We start from the raw sequence: 15,570 nt of genomic DNA on the forward strand, positions 1-15,570 counted from the left end.
GTTTAGTTTACACTCGAAGTGGATTGGTCTCTCTAAGCGAGATCCCAATTCGTCGGTCATTACCGACGTGACATCTCCGTTCCCTCCTTCAGGGAATGAGGGTTACATATGTAACCGAGACGTTTCTATGTCAACAAATTCTAGGAATACACAAGTGCCAATTATTTTCAGTGCCAATATTCCTGTGGTGTCTTCATCTCAAAGTACAGTACATACTGTGATCTACATGATTCAAGCTGCTATTCAAGGGCAAATAGCCGTAGAAAATGTCAATTAAAATGATATGACTAAAGTGGTGTGGATTTCAACTGTCTGTGCTTAGATTCTTCAAACAATAGTGCAAACTTTAGAGAAGTAGGATCAACTTCAAAGGAGGATCAAAATATTAATTAATCATTTTGGCAGGCTTGTATAAGAGGTATTTTCTCCAAGGTGTGCCTCTTCATTTAAATGAGAAAATAATTAACAGAACAGATATAAAGCAAAACAAATATTCTGAAATATGAGATCGAATAATATATAATTCAAAATTATTACAAAAGTTACAATGTCCAAGAGCAACACCAGGGGATAAAGTTTCAGAGATAGATTTGCCATCCTTCAGCTCATCGGTTTCTCATAGAGGTCATAAAGTGTGCAAAATACATGCGACAAGTCATGTGAGAGGAGGCAGTGCCTCCATAGTACTATGATTGGCTGATTACACTGTCAGTGTTCACCTGTGATGTATGCAACTGTTTTGCGAATTGGCCTGAATAGGTAAAACTGATGGAAGTTTGAGGATGGTTAACAACACACCCTCACATCTAAATTTTAATATACACTTATGACTTGTGAGTGAGCAGATTTTTGACAAACACTTGTCTCAGTTAATAAAAAGTGCACATCTTTGCCTGTATGGAAACAATGTGTATGATTTGAGAGCGGCCATGAACTAAGGCAGTGTAGATGCTGATTCTCTATTAATTACCTACTTGCCCTTGGCAAAACCGTATATATTACATGATTAGTTCTCTAGTGTTTATTATCAATATCCCTGTCATATTGTAAACGTGTATTTTACATTCAATCATAATACATAAAAATACAGACCTAATACATCAGTGTTCTCAGTTGACTGAATGATGTGTTGTACAGTTAGCTTGAGTCTCTGTGGATTAATATTTAAACCCACAAGCTTGTACATGATCATTATAAAAAAATAAAAATAAAAAATAAACTCCAAGAAGCAAGAGCTTTCCTGGAAGCCCCTTATGTATTGTAAAAATAAACAGTTTTGACCCACCACATATATATATATAAAATATCAACTAGAGGCAAAAAGAAAGCTATTTCTCTTCTTTTTTTCAAGAGTGATTACATTCTGAGCAAATTATGTACAAAAAAATTTTACATTTAACTTAATATCCAGATTTACATTTGATAGTAAAGTTATATAAGCTCTAAAGTATCCCATTTTATCATGATTGTAAATTATTAAATTATATTGGAAAATATAGAAAAATAAGATTTAAAAAAAAAAAGAATACTTTATTCAGCAAGGGCACATTAAATTAATCAAAAGTAACAGTAAAGACTTGTTACAAAATAATTAATACTTCAGTAAATGCTGTTGTTTTGAACACTCTATTTATCAAAGAATCCTGGGGGGAAAATGGATCATGGTTTCGAAAACATTATAGGCAGCATAACTGTTTTCAACATTGATAATAATAAATGCTTGAGCACCAAATCAACATATTAGAATAATTTCTGAAAAAATCACGTGACTTTGAAGACTGGAGTAATGACTGCTGAAAATTCAGCAAATGTAGTAATATTTCACAGAATGGCTGTTTTTACAGTATTTTTAACAAATAAATGCAGTCTTGGTGAGCATTACATTACTATGGCCCATAGACTAACAGCATCTAGAGATGGTCAGACAATGGCACCATTAATGCTTATCTCGCCCTGCTGTGTGTGTTTGTGTATATTACCTCCACAGATCTCTCTGTTCAGGTCCTCACACTGCCTGTCGTCACACTCACAGTTCTTGCCGTGTACGCGTTTATCTCCGGGTGGGTGGCATGTGCACTGGCCGCACAAACACTGCCCTGAAACACACAAATACTCTGTGACTGGCAAGAAAACCAAACATGACAGTGAAACCCAAAGCAATCTAATATGTGGCTATTTTTGCTATTTTCTTATCAAGATCTTGTATGAAGGTAGTTAAAATCTACGTTTCACCTTGAATTTGGCTTATCAAGGTCAACCAGAAAGCTCATTGCACTGAAAAGCACAGAGTATCTCGGTCTATGCTTATCATAGGGCACATTAGTCTGCTAAAGTGGCACTGTCATTGTTTGACATTGACAGCCGTTACAACTCCAGCACTGTGCAGGCGAGGAGAACAACAAAGCAACGCCTTGTCTGACAACCCCTCAGCCTGCCAAGCAGATAAAAGCTGCGTGCTGCCGTTGCCACGGTAACTGGTGATGTCATAACACTTTTCCTTTATCGATTAGCGTGAGTGACGTCATGTAGCCCTTCCCTTAGCCTTGCGTGGCTACCCAACATTTAACTGCTAAGCCTGCAAGAGAGAAGTGCTCAAAACACGTAAAGAAAAACATTTTATGACAAACCACCTGTCTTTTCTGTCTGATTCCGTTCATTTTCACACCTCTAATAGCGTTATCCATCACTGGTACCAAATTATACAGAACTGTCAGCGACAAGTGGAGTTCAATGAGTTAAAATGTACAAGTTATCATACTGACAACCTAAACTACTGAGCATAAATTGATTCTGCACATTATTCAATGCCTTTTTACAGACAGTGCAAAACACATGATGCACTAGACAGCCAAAGTGTATCTTTTCCATATGCTTTCACAGTGGGTAGCTGCATTATGTGTGTATAAATGGAGAGAGCACCAAATCAACATATTAGAATAATTTCTGAAAAAATCACGTGACTTTGAAGACTGGAGTAATGACTGCTGAAAATTCAGCAAATGTAGTAATATTTCACAGAATGGCTGTTTTTACAGTATTTTTAACAAATAAATGCAGTCTTGGTGAGCATTACATTACTATGGCCCATAGACTAACAGCATCTAGAGATGGTCAGACAATGGCACCATTAATGCTTATCTCGCCCTGCTGTGTGTGTTTGTGTATATTACCTCCACAGATCTCTCTGTTCAGGTCCTCACACTGCCTGTCGTCACACTCACAGTTCTTGCCGTGTACGCGTTTATCTCCGGGTGGGTGGCATGTGCACTGGCCGCACAAACACTGCCCTGAAACACACAAATACTCTGTGACTGGCAAGAAAACCAAACATGACAGTGAAACCCAAAGCAATCTAATATGTGGCTATTTTTGCTATTTTCTTATCAAGATCTTGTATGAAGGTAGTTAAAATCTACGTTTCACCTTGAATTTGGCTTATCAAGGTCAACCAGAAAGCTCATTGCACTGAAAAGCACAGAGTATCTCGGTCTATGCTTATCATAGGGCACATTAGTCTGCTAAAGTGGCACTGTCATTGTTTGACATTGACAGCCGTTACAACTCCAGCACTGTGCAGGCGAGGAGAACAACAAAGCAACGCCTTGTCTGACAACCCCTCAGCCTGCCAAGCAGATAAAAGCTGCGTGCTGCCGTTGCCACGGTAACTGGTGATGTCATAACACTTTTCCTTTATCGATTAGCGTGAGTGACGTCATGTAGCCCTTCCCTTAGCCTTGCGTGGCTACCCAACATTTAACTGCTAAGCCTGCAAGAGAGAAGTGCTCAAAACACGTAAAGAAAAACATTTTATGACAAACCACCTGTCTTTTCTGTCTGATTCCGTTCATTTTCACACCTCTAATAGCGTTATCCATCACTGGTACCAAATTATACAGAACTGTCAGCGACAAGTGGAGTTCAATGAGTTAAAATGTACAAGTTATCATACTGACAACCTAAACTACTGAGCATAAATTGATTCTGCACATTATTCAATGCCTTTTTACAGACAGTGCAAAACACATGATGCACTAGACAGCCAAAGTGTATCTTTTCCATATGCTTTCACAGTGGGTAGCTGCATTATGTGTGTATAAATGGAGAGAGCAGCGCTGGCAGCTTCAGTGTGATTAATGGCTCCCTCGCTGATCATGTACTGCGCTTTGGTCCGAATCGAAACAATTAATTCCTTCACAATATTTGAGAGACAGCCATCCGGCAAGTTCAATTCTCTAGGGAGCTGTGCTTGCGCAGGTGCCAAGACAAAAGCCCCGTTCCTCTAAATTGTTAAACATCATAATGGCTCAGCATCATCAATTTCCAATAATATGACCCCTAATTCATCTCTAAGAGTTACATTATTATAAATTTATGATCATGGTGCTTAAAACCTGAGATGGGCATTTAGAGTAAACGCTGTAGAGGGTGGTGTGCCAGCTGTTCTGTGTTAGACCGGGATTTCTATCACAATATTGTCACAGTTAAGGAGTTTTCTCAAGACATTGGCTATGTTATGATTCACAGATTTATACTACAGTACATAATAAAATTACATGCATTAGTGTGCATTTCTGCATTGGAAAAAAATGTGTACACCGTTCTTAAAACAACAATTTTTTCCTTCTTAGTATTAAGTAGCCTACTTTTTAATAATTTCAAGAAGCTTTTTCTATAAAGAACACTAAAGAAAAGATTCCATGGATATTTAAGGTTTTTCATGGAACCGTTGATTGTAATAAAGAATATTTATTTTTAAGAGTGTACTTACGAAATCCACCTTTGGAATGCTTATTTTCAATGTAGGACACACTTATTCTAATCTCTTATACTACTTAGGACAAATACGAATTGGGGCACAGCCATTTTGAAGTTATTCTTTGGCATGTCTGGAATGACTGAATGCCAAGACTGTATCGCTCTTGTGCCACAAATTTGACAAGGACAATCAGGCAGACCACTGCCAGCTCTGACATTAAATGACAAGCGTGCCGGAGCCGTGCTGACTGTATCCAGATGTGTCCTGTGAAGCATTAACCTGCCAAATACAGAGGTTCATGCAAATGAGACTTCTGGGGTGCTAAAGGGGGTGAGGAGGTTTCTCACTGTCTGCCTTTTAAAGTGCAATTAAGAAATGTCAAGAGCCACAAAGAACCAGAGGTGGACCATTTCACAGTAGGATTTAAGATGCAAATGCATGTAGGTTTGTATATATGAATATAAAATTATTTTAACTGTACACTACAGTAAGAATCAAATCATTCAACACATACAGTATAATATAATATAATATAATATAATATAATAAAATTGGGATTTGTTATGTGGGGGGGCTCTATGGTATCGAGCTTATATATTTTGTTTTTTGCAAATATGAGTTATTCTGAAGCAATATTCTCATCAGTTTTCTATCAGCTGTGACATATAAATCGGCATGTTTCTTATATTTTATCCAAGGGAATTTTTTTTACCTTTATAGAGGGAATTTTCCCACTAATCTCATTAATACTTTCATTTCAGATTCTTACATTTGATCTATAAATTCAATTATAATAATGTGATTATCTATACGTTATCAAATTAAATTCTCCTCTATGCCCCGCCTTTTTGAAACGGGCTGAACTCCACTTCGTCCACGGTGAAAGCCGATCCGGCGATCCACAGCGCGAAGTTGATGTATTTCCTCAGCGACCAGCACGGATCAGCTCTAGGCATGACGAAGCGGATATCGTCCTCTTTCGGAAGGCCAAACTAAGTAGTTTCGCTTTCACAACGAAACAGACGGCAACAACAATACTACAGCGAGAATCAAAATTACGCCTTCTTTCCATATGACCCCTTTAAAACGCCAGTAGGTGCCAGTAGTGAGTGTTTAATGAGTGAGTCATTGAGTTGTTCATTCAAACGGCAGATTCATCAGATGTTTATACATGGGCTAATGAAATTTTGACTCAACCGATTCATTCAAAACACGGAATCAATCAGCAATGAATCGGCTGTTTGCTGTGAGGTGCGCTGTGTTCCGCCTAAAATGTAAGTGACCTAATATTATTGTATTTTCTTATTGAACTGTTTATAGAACTATTAAACAGTCGTAATGGTGAAAACGTTGTGTGATGTTGCCTAACTAACTGTATTTTAAATATAAAAACTGTTCATTGGGATTTGTTATGTGGGGGGGCTCTATGGTATCGAGCTTATATATTTTGTTTTTTGCAAATATGAGTTATTCTGAAGCAATATTCTCATCAGTTTTCTATCAGCTGTGACATATAAATCGGCATGTTTCTTATATTTTATCCAAGGGAATTTTTTTTACCTTTATAGAGGGAATTTTCCCACTAATCTCATTAATACTTTCATTTCAGATTCTTACATTTGATCTATAAATTCAATTATAATATTGTGATTATCTATACGTTATCAAATTAAATCATTTACACTGAAAAATACAACTGCATTAAATAATATATTATGAGATTATTTTAAATATTTTTGAATATACAAACAAGAAATGATGGTGGAAATGATACTTTTCAACGAAATTAAAGACAGCCCCGGCCTAATTTAAACCCTGAATAAAATATAATATAATATAATATAATATAATATAATATAATATAATATAATTAATATAATATTAATCATTTGCACAATTCATTCATAAACACTAATTCAAAAATTACATGATCCAAATTGTAGTCACTACATACAGCTTTACACACTTTAAGAGGCATTACTATTTTATTTGCTTCTAATGCACCCCTTCCCATCATTTGCTGGTACTGACTATAGAGCAATCTGGGGAGAAGCACTAGCTTTACCACTTTTTCTTTTGAGATATTTTGCTTCTGTCAGACAATCTTGAAACATAGCATTTGGAAGCCTTTCAATCAGCACAGGAAAAGAAAGGTCAGGGAGGACAGAATGAGTTGTGTTAAGATGTGGCATTTGAAGGCATCACGAGTCCACTTTTCAGGTGCTTCTCACTAGCAGCTATAGGGACCATAACAATGACAGCACTGTGCATGTTTATGTTCATAAATATAAAGTGTAATTCACTAATATGGCATATTTGTTTTGAAAATGTCATATTTCTATAGCATATTGGTACATTTGTATGTCATTTTATTCATTTATTTTTTACTTAAACATTCAACACACAATTCAACAGCATATACATATACATAGTAATTGGCCACATTCAGAAAGTATATTCCCTCTCAGTGCAGAACACCACTTGGTCCTTGTGCACCAGAGAAGGCCACCATTATCAAACTCGGAGGAAGTGATTGCAATCAGCCCTAATTCTGCTGATTTGCTTTAAAAGATCGCTCATCACGCCAAGCAGTTCCTACAACACACTGGATATCAGTCAACATCTGCGTGGCAAATTAGGCCTCTTTTCCCTCTCCTGTAAGACGGCTGGGAGTGTTGAATGATTGCTGCTGTGCATGTTTAATCAAGATGCATTCTTTGTATACGGCGCTGCGCAGTAATCTATAGAGTGCATTAGTGAGCTAATGAATAGTGTAAAAACTAACACTCAGTAGCTTCCGTCAGTGCAATCACTCATTTGTTGCTTCTCAAATGGAGGGATATACAACCATAGTAAATATCTTTGGATATCCTATCATAGCATATCATAAACGTCAAATGTTTGACGTATGTAAAGAGAATATGCAATGAAATTGCTGACAAGTTCACAAAAGAATCAACTTATCTACGGTAGGAGCTGGTTTTCCAGCCTCAGCAGAAACACTCTCAGAACAGGTGTTTCCTGGAGGATAGTCCAGGCTTAAGAGAATGTGAAATCTTCCAGATTTTAACTTTTCGACGTCTCAGCTGGCTTTTTGTTTCCTCTCGAAACCATTTACGAGATCTTCTACTGAATCCTGCTTTCTCTCTGTCCATTTGCTGCGAGTTTTCACGAGTCACTGGAAATGATGACCGTTCTTAACTAGGAAAAATGGGCACATAAGTAAAAGGAGCGTGGCTAGCACACACAGAATCAAGATATCTATTTTTAGTCAGATGCTTCATAAATCTCAAGCAACTGCCATGTGGCATGGGAATCCCTCATATGGGGCTTCTCCATGGAACTGTGTAAATGTTGGATTAATTCAACCAGGTTGACAGTCCTTAATTGTGGGAGTGAAATTCAGAACGGAGGAAACCTGGATAATTACCTGCTGTCAGGATAATGGATGCGGCGAGCAGATCTATAGCTCCAATCATGGGTGAAATTCTATGCAAACAGATGTATAAATCATCATTTGCTGGCCACGTCTCATAGCACATGCTCACAGTATGGAGGGACAGTGAATCTATGGATTATTGATGCTGAACTGTAAAGCCACAGGGTTCCATTCAAACTGCATTCAGGAAAAGCTTTAAAGTCCCCATGAAATCAAAATTAAAGTTTTTTGGGTGTTAGTATCAATATGTTAGTCTTAAGGTTATCTATAAGGCAGTGTGCTCCAAAACAGTGACAAAATTCGCATTTAGAAGATATAAGCATTCAAAACTCTTTTTTTTTTTTAAGTTACCAGCCATTGCCGGCATTTTTGATCATTTTCACAAAATGTTCATGGCCCACAGAATATTGTGTTGAATAAATATTTGTATATGCAATATGCCAAAAGAGCCTCTGCGTTTAAGCAAAAGCCCCCGTTTTAATTCTAGCTTCATGCATTTTGTTTTTATCAATGCTTTAATATAGGTAAGTTTCATAAAAAAGTAATATTTTGAACAAAAAAAACAACAAAGCAAAACAACTACGTCCAGATCAAAACATAGATGGAGTCAATCACTTCCACCAACACCCCCAAAGCTTGCACAGTCCTATACCACTTCCTGGATCATCATTTCATTCTGTAACGTTAGGTAGTTTCGAGTTATATAATGATTATTGTTTGATGATAGTGTTATTTTTTATATGCATCTGCTTACACATGCAATCGCTTGTTTCTGCTTCTTCTTCGCTGTGTTTTTATACAGACGTTCAATACTTTTTCAGAAGATGCATAATAGCGCCTCCTGTCGTACACCAGTGAAAACATGGAAACGTGAAAATTCCATCAATGGCAGGGAAAGAGTTCATTAAGAAAAAAGAAATAGGCATTGGTGAAACAGCTACTATAATATAAAGTAATATAAGTAATTTTTTATGTATAATATAATAATACTTGATTAATTATTAAAATAATAATTATTATTTAAATAATAAATAATCAATGGATTATTTAATCAGAATACATGGTTGTACTTGTACACCTTGTCATAAAATTATGGAACATTTCAGTCAGTCGTGCTGCAATAAATTAATTCAATAAACTGGCTACCTTTCAGGAATTCTTTCATTATTATTTTTATTTTTTTATTTCCTGCCAATTCATTATTGAGCTTGGACACAATTTAACCCACCATTTGGTTAAAGCAGATTTTAGATGCTTTAAAGGTACAGCTGAAGGAATTAAAGTTAATCATTCATTTCGGTGACTTTGTAACAATTTAATAATTTCTTTTTTTTAAAGGCACTCACATCATACTCTCTATGTTCCTCCAAAGACCAGAACAAACAGTTTTCACAGTGCTAAGATCCAAGCCAGAAATCCCTATGCGGATTTAACTTTATATACACATGGTACTGAAAAAAAATTAATACAATGCATCTGGTTCACTAAAAGATTTGTTTCTAAGTTTCACCACAAGACTTGCTGCCAGATTCAGTGTTATTTCAGGTGCTACAGAAACATGCAGAGCTAAAGCCTTGAGGGATAAAACACAAAAGCTTCTATAGGTACCTGGTTTTTCCAGCCTGCATGTTCACATTTGTGTTTCTTAGGTACGCTGGATCGAATCAGTATTGACATTGTCTATGACAAACATGGACTAGCTTTTTTAATATTTACTGTAGCATTCTAAAAAAAAAGATTTTGGATTGAATTATGTGTAGGCTACACATATATGTAGGCTACACTTTCAACCCAGCCATTACAGCAAAAGTAATTTAATTTTTGACTTTTAAAATGAGACAAGTTATATTATCTGCTCTATGTCGCTAGAGTATAAGAGAGCACGGGGGCGGAAGTCCTTTAAAAAACAAGCACACAGAACACGGGCTCCATTAAAGTTAAATTATCACCTCACTCAGTGAAACAAGACTATTATTATCGCTCTTCACTTTCTTTGCAGCGGGGAACTATGGAAATAGCATTGTTTTGGAACAATTGCACTAGTTCTGATTCATCTACTGTGACATTTTTTTTCTTTCTAACAATTCATTTTCTTTTTCAATGCAGAGAGACGGCTGGGCACACCTACCTGAAGCAAACTACATATTCATAATTACCCTTACAAAAAGTACCATAGATTCTTAAAAGACTGTAAATTCAGACTATTATGGCGATATGTAAAAATAAAAAAAAATAAAAATAAAAAATATATATATATATAAAATGTATTTGAATTGTTAGGTTCAAATGCCACTCTTACTACAATTCATGTTACTACTATAAAACCTTATTAAATTAATGTTAGTTCTTCAACTGTGCCAGAATCAAACCACAAATGCCAAATTACATTTACATTTACATTTAGTCATTTTGCAGACGCTTTTATCCAAAGCGACTTACAGTTGGGGAATACATAAAGCGATTCTTCTTAAAGAGGCAAACAGGCACAGGAAGTGCTTGTAATACCAAGTTTCAGGCATTTGTTCAAATAAGTACAAGCTAGAAAGGGAAGGAATAAATAAAGAGAAAGACAAAGTTTTTTTTTTTTTTTTTTAAATTTAGGATGAAGTCAAGTAAATTAAATTGCCAGTCAAATTACCAGTTTTATTACAGTCACAATTACTGTAACTACAATATTTTGGTGGCCAGGTAACCTAACAATGTAGTAACATCTAAATTAGCTGCTAAAAATGTATATTTATTATAACTGACGAGTGTGCCATAAAATACATTTTAAGGGCGAGACAAGGTAACAACTACTCATTTTTACATTTTAAACTGTGGTTTACCATAGTAAATGTTTTGAAAATCAATAATCTGATTAAAACAAACAATCCATCCAAAGAAGGAGAAATCAATGATTCACAAAGCTCTATCAAAATCCATTATTTGTCGTGTGTATTCAGACATCATCCTGCATCTGTTTGGAGTATTTGTGTTGTTTCTGGGTTTAGCAGTAAACTACCACAGAGACATGTTTGGTCTCTTATAATTATTGCCGAAACACTGTTTCGAATTAATCTGCAGGCTCAGAGAATGACGCAAACCGCAACAACCTTATTTATGTACCAACATGCGTTTCACTCAAACCAGTCTATTAAGATTGACATGCCAAATGAGAGTTTTGCTAATTTTAGCATTGTTCTTTCCGCTCAAGCTTTGCATCACGCCATAGAGCGACTAATCGGGAGAGTCGGAAATTACACACTTCACCTTTAAGAGTCCTCTGGCCTACCACGCGACCCACAAATGCAACACCTCGGATCTGTGAAACCACTCTGGCTCAGATGAATAGACACTAGACTTAATTACCTCTGCCAAAGCAGGGCAGGCTGGAGGTTCTCCGACACTTCTTCTGACTGGCTTCCACAGATAGCGAGCAGGAGAGAGGATGATCGCATTTCTTTCCAGCCCAACCTTCCTTGCAGTCGCACCTGCCACAGTTACACTGGCCGTGACCTTCAAACAGACACATAGCAGGATTTAGAGTCCTTTAATGGATGAACGATCGACTGAAGCTCTGCCTGAAGCTGACCTAGATACAGAAAAAAGATTATACATTGGTGGTGTGTGTGTGGCGGTTTATGGATTTAAAGTTAAAGGGCACCACTCACAGGCTGACCGTGAATTTAAAAAATGTATTGTCAACCCGGTCTTCTGAGGCGGACATAAGATTGAAGCACATATGGCCACAGAGTTATTCCTCAGCATTAGAACCAGATGTTGAAATGTTTCTGAACCGCATCTGTTGTTCTTCTGCTCAGGATAATCCACGTGGCCTATGTTTATGCGAGATCGTGAGTGGCCCGTGTTTATGCGAGATCGTAAAGAGAACGGATATCGAACAGTTCCACCCTGCCCTGTTTTCAGCAACTGTCAGTATTTTTACTGCTGGATTTTGGAATGTGAACCATTTCCTTTTGAGGGGGTTTGAAGACAAAACTGACCATTTCAACCTGAAAAAAACACTGTGCCAAGTGGGATACACATTTAATATATACAACATAAAGTGATGATAAGAATGAGATGTTTGATGGAAATGTTTCAACTAGTGCTTCACCTGAACAGAAATCATCCGAGTATCTGTCGTACATGGCATGGCAGCTTCTCTCGTCACACTCGCAGGTCTCTCCGTGAATGTCGCCCCAGTCTCCTGAGGGATCCACATCATAGCAAGTGCACTCGCCACATACACATGTGCCTACAAAGACAGGGTGAAAGTATGGTAAAACTGAAAGTCAAACTAGGCTATATTCACTTTGGGATTGACAATCATATGAACAGGTGTGACTCTCAAATTGTCCTGTTTAAGTAACAGTTTAGAGGAGCTCAGAAATCTTAAACTATTAAAGTAAATATGAAAAATGTATCACAAATAACACAACATTATTTAATAAATGAGTCCAATTGTGGCACTTATTCATTAATAAAATCAACAGCTGCTTGGCGTATTTCATTACACTTTTTTAACATTTAAAAAAAGCCTTCAAACAAGCCTTTCTCAAGCCAGAATTGCTCATTAAAAACTATACTTACTGTATTGAAAACCTCGGCAAGTTTTTGTTATGTTTCTGAAAGAATTCTCTCATGGTCACTAAGGCTGCATTTATTTATATTCATTTATTATTATCAATACAGTAAAAACAGTAATATTGTGAAATGATTACAATTTAAAATATGTTTTCTATTTTAATGTTATTTAAAATGTTATTTATTACTGTGATGGCAAAGCTGAATTTTCAGCAGCCATTACTATTAATATTGTCAGTCACATGAATAACTTTCCATTATAAATCATTCTAATATGCCGATTTGGTAATATTTATATTATTACCAAAAAATAGTTGTATTGCTATATTTATGTGGAAATAGGGATACGTTATTTTCGGGATTCTTTGATGAAATAATTAAAAAAAAACTTTATTTGAAATACAAATATTTTGTAACATTATAAATGTCTTTACTGTCATTTTTGATCAGTTTAATAATAATAATAATAATAATAAACTTACAACCCCAAACTTGTTGAAATTCAGGAAATGGTATTCTTAATTCAGTTCTGATCATTTTTTAAAGTGAAGCTTCCTTACATTTATATTAATGACTTACATTTAGGACAGACTATGTTTTAAGTTTTAAATTCAATGCCAGGTAAGGCCATTTTCCGATTGTTGGAATACGGGTTCAGACTGTTTTGCCTGTGTTAGAAGGATTAGGGCTCACTGAAACAGTTAGCTGCACAGCACTATAATTGAAGTGATGCTGAAAAGGAAAGCCAAATTTCTCCTGGGGGCCAAATCCTCCAGAGCCCAGCTGACAATAAAGGGGCCATGCATGGCAAGGATTGATGAGGATGCTTACTCCGAGTTCCAGCTAATCTATTGCTGGGGCGACAGTCATGGCAACAGAGCTGCGGGAAACACCTCCACTCTGATGAATCTGAGCCAGACCAGTTGCAGCACAACTGGAAATCCTGTTTTCTCTTATCTGTGCAGTGAAAGCACACTGGGAAGCGAGCCAGCTGGCGTCCTGCGAGGAGGGAGCTAGACCACTGCCGCTGCCACCATTTGCGGTCAGGGCCGTATTAACCATTGGGCTAGAAGCCCCGGGGCCTGAGCAAGGAGGGGGCCTGTGATTGGCTGTGGAGTAGATTGACTGGAGTGCCGATCGCCAAAGCCACAATGCCCCCCACTTATTAGCGTTGTTATTTAATTGAGTTTTTACGTAAATTTCATGCATTACCATTTGAGATCGAAACATAGTCTGAATTTGGTTTACAAATAAAATTAATTTATTCTATATTTGACTTTTGAACGATATGTGCACGTATCTATCAGGTGATCGCTGCCCAGTAGGCTATGTCTGCATTCACCTCTCTTCACTTCGTTCTGGAGTAATCTGGAAATGGTCGCATAAAGAACAATATTCGATAGGCTAAGTAAAAATGTCAGCAATTCTGAGAGACGGGCTCAAAAAATGAAAAACTTCAAATACAAACAACAGAAAGAAACATGAGTTAGACTAGTCAGTAAAATCCCCAGCTATCAGGTTATTTTACTAAAGCTGATGATGGAGTGGAAGTTGTTGGAACAGCAAGTGAACCGAGCACATGAAGCAGATTAAAACAGTGTCATCGTCCACACAGATTTTAGGTTAGTTTGATTATTAACTGGATTTATGTTGATTAACTAGATTAACTGGATTTGTGTTTGGACAAACTATATTCATTTTAGGGTTGGAAGATAATCCGGTAGAAATATATCAATCGTTGATTGAAGAGCGTCATGATGTACCCACATGAAAAAATACTATAGTAATTTATAGTAAATACTGTGGTGTTTTTTAACCATACTACAGTAAAGTGTTTTATACTGTATATATTATAGTATTTACAACACTTTGTTAATGAATGCTACAGCATACTGTAGTATTAACTATAGTGAACTGATAAACTGTAATAAATACTGTAGTATACTTTAGTTTTTACTACAGTAAACTGTAGTGTATTGTAGTATATTATACCCTATAGTTGTAGAAAACTTAGTACAGTATTGGGTAAAGTAATTTGTTTATACGACTATAGTTGTTATATTACCACAGCAACTATAGAATTACCACAACAAATTAATTCAAGTACTTTAGTATAGTATGGTTCAAAAACACTCTAGTATTTACTATAAATTACTATAGTAATTTTTCATGTTGGTAGGCTAAGGTTATCATTTAAATGCTTTTTAAGCAGGTTTTAAAACAAATGGTTTAAACTGTTCATGGACATTAAGCAGCGGGGCAGAATTTATTCTGGTAAATAAGTTCATTAAGATGGTTTCAGCCTGATACGCGCAGCGCGCACCTGCTTGTAAAGCGGCTGACAAAACTTTCGCTCCTTGTGCTTAAACGTTCAAATACACATAGTTATGTGTCAAAATGCCCGTCTTTGCAAGTATCCTTGTAAACACCGTTATGTGTGTCTTAAATGAATGTTAATAGTTAAAGAGAAAGCATGTGTGTAGTGTTAGGCTATATGAGATCCTGGATTATATGATGATATCTTAAAAGGATAATTCACTCAAAAATGAAGATACTGTCATCATATACTTACCCTCAAATTGTTCTAAACCTCTATGAATTTATTTTTTTCTCCTCAACATAAAAGAAGATATTTTGAAGAATGATCGTAACCAGTTTCTGGTCCCCATTGACTACAATAATGTATTTTTTTCATACTATGGAAGTCATGGGGGCCAAGCAACTGATTACCAGTATTGTTCCAAATATATTCTTTTGTGTTCAACAGCAGAAGGAATCTCATACAGGTTTAGAACAACAACAGAAT

General features: G+C 36.3%; 1 protein-coding gene across 1 annotated transcript in view; it reads right to left on the reverse strand.

The window, feature by feature from the left end:
• Positions 1 to 15,570, reverse strand: part of LOC107731761 (integrin beta-like protein 1) — a 56,670-nt gene that overhangs the window by 17,537 nt on the left and 23,563 nt on the right. Inside the window, exons 6-8 of the mRNA XM_016542930.1 lie at positions 12,295 to 12,435; positions 11,547 to 11,693; positions 3,171 to 3,287 (exon numbers count right to left, since the gene is read on the reverse strand). Of these exons, the coding sequence (XP_016398416.1) occupies positions 3,171 to 3,287; positions 11,547 to 11,693; positions 12,295 to 12,435 (405 nt within the window). The remainder of the gene's footprint in view (positions 1 to 3,170; positions 3,288 to 11,546; positions 11,694 to 12,294; positions 12,436 to 15,570) is intronic.

The sequence above is a fragment of the Sinocyclocheilus rhinocerous genome, unplaced genomic scaffold, assembly GCF_001515625.1.
Source record: "Sinocyclocheilus rhinocerous isolate Xijiao unplaced genomic scaffold, SAMN03320098_v1.1 scaffold2083, whole genome shotgun sequence".
In the NCBI taxonomy this organism is placed as follows: Eukaryota; Metazoa; Chordata; class Actinopteri; order Cypriniformes; family Cyprinidae; genus Sinocyclocheilus; species Sinocyclocheilus rhinocerous.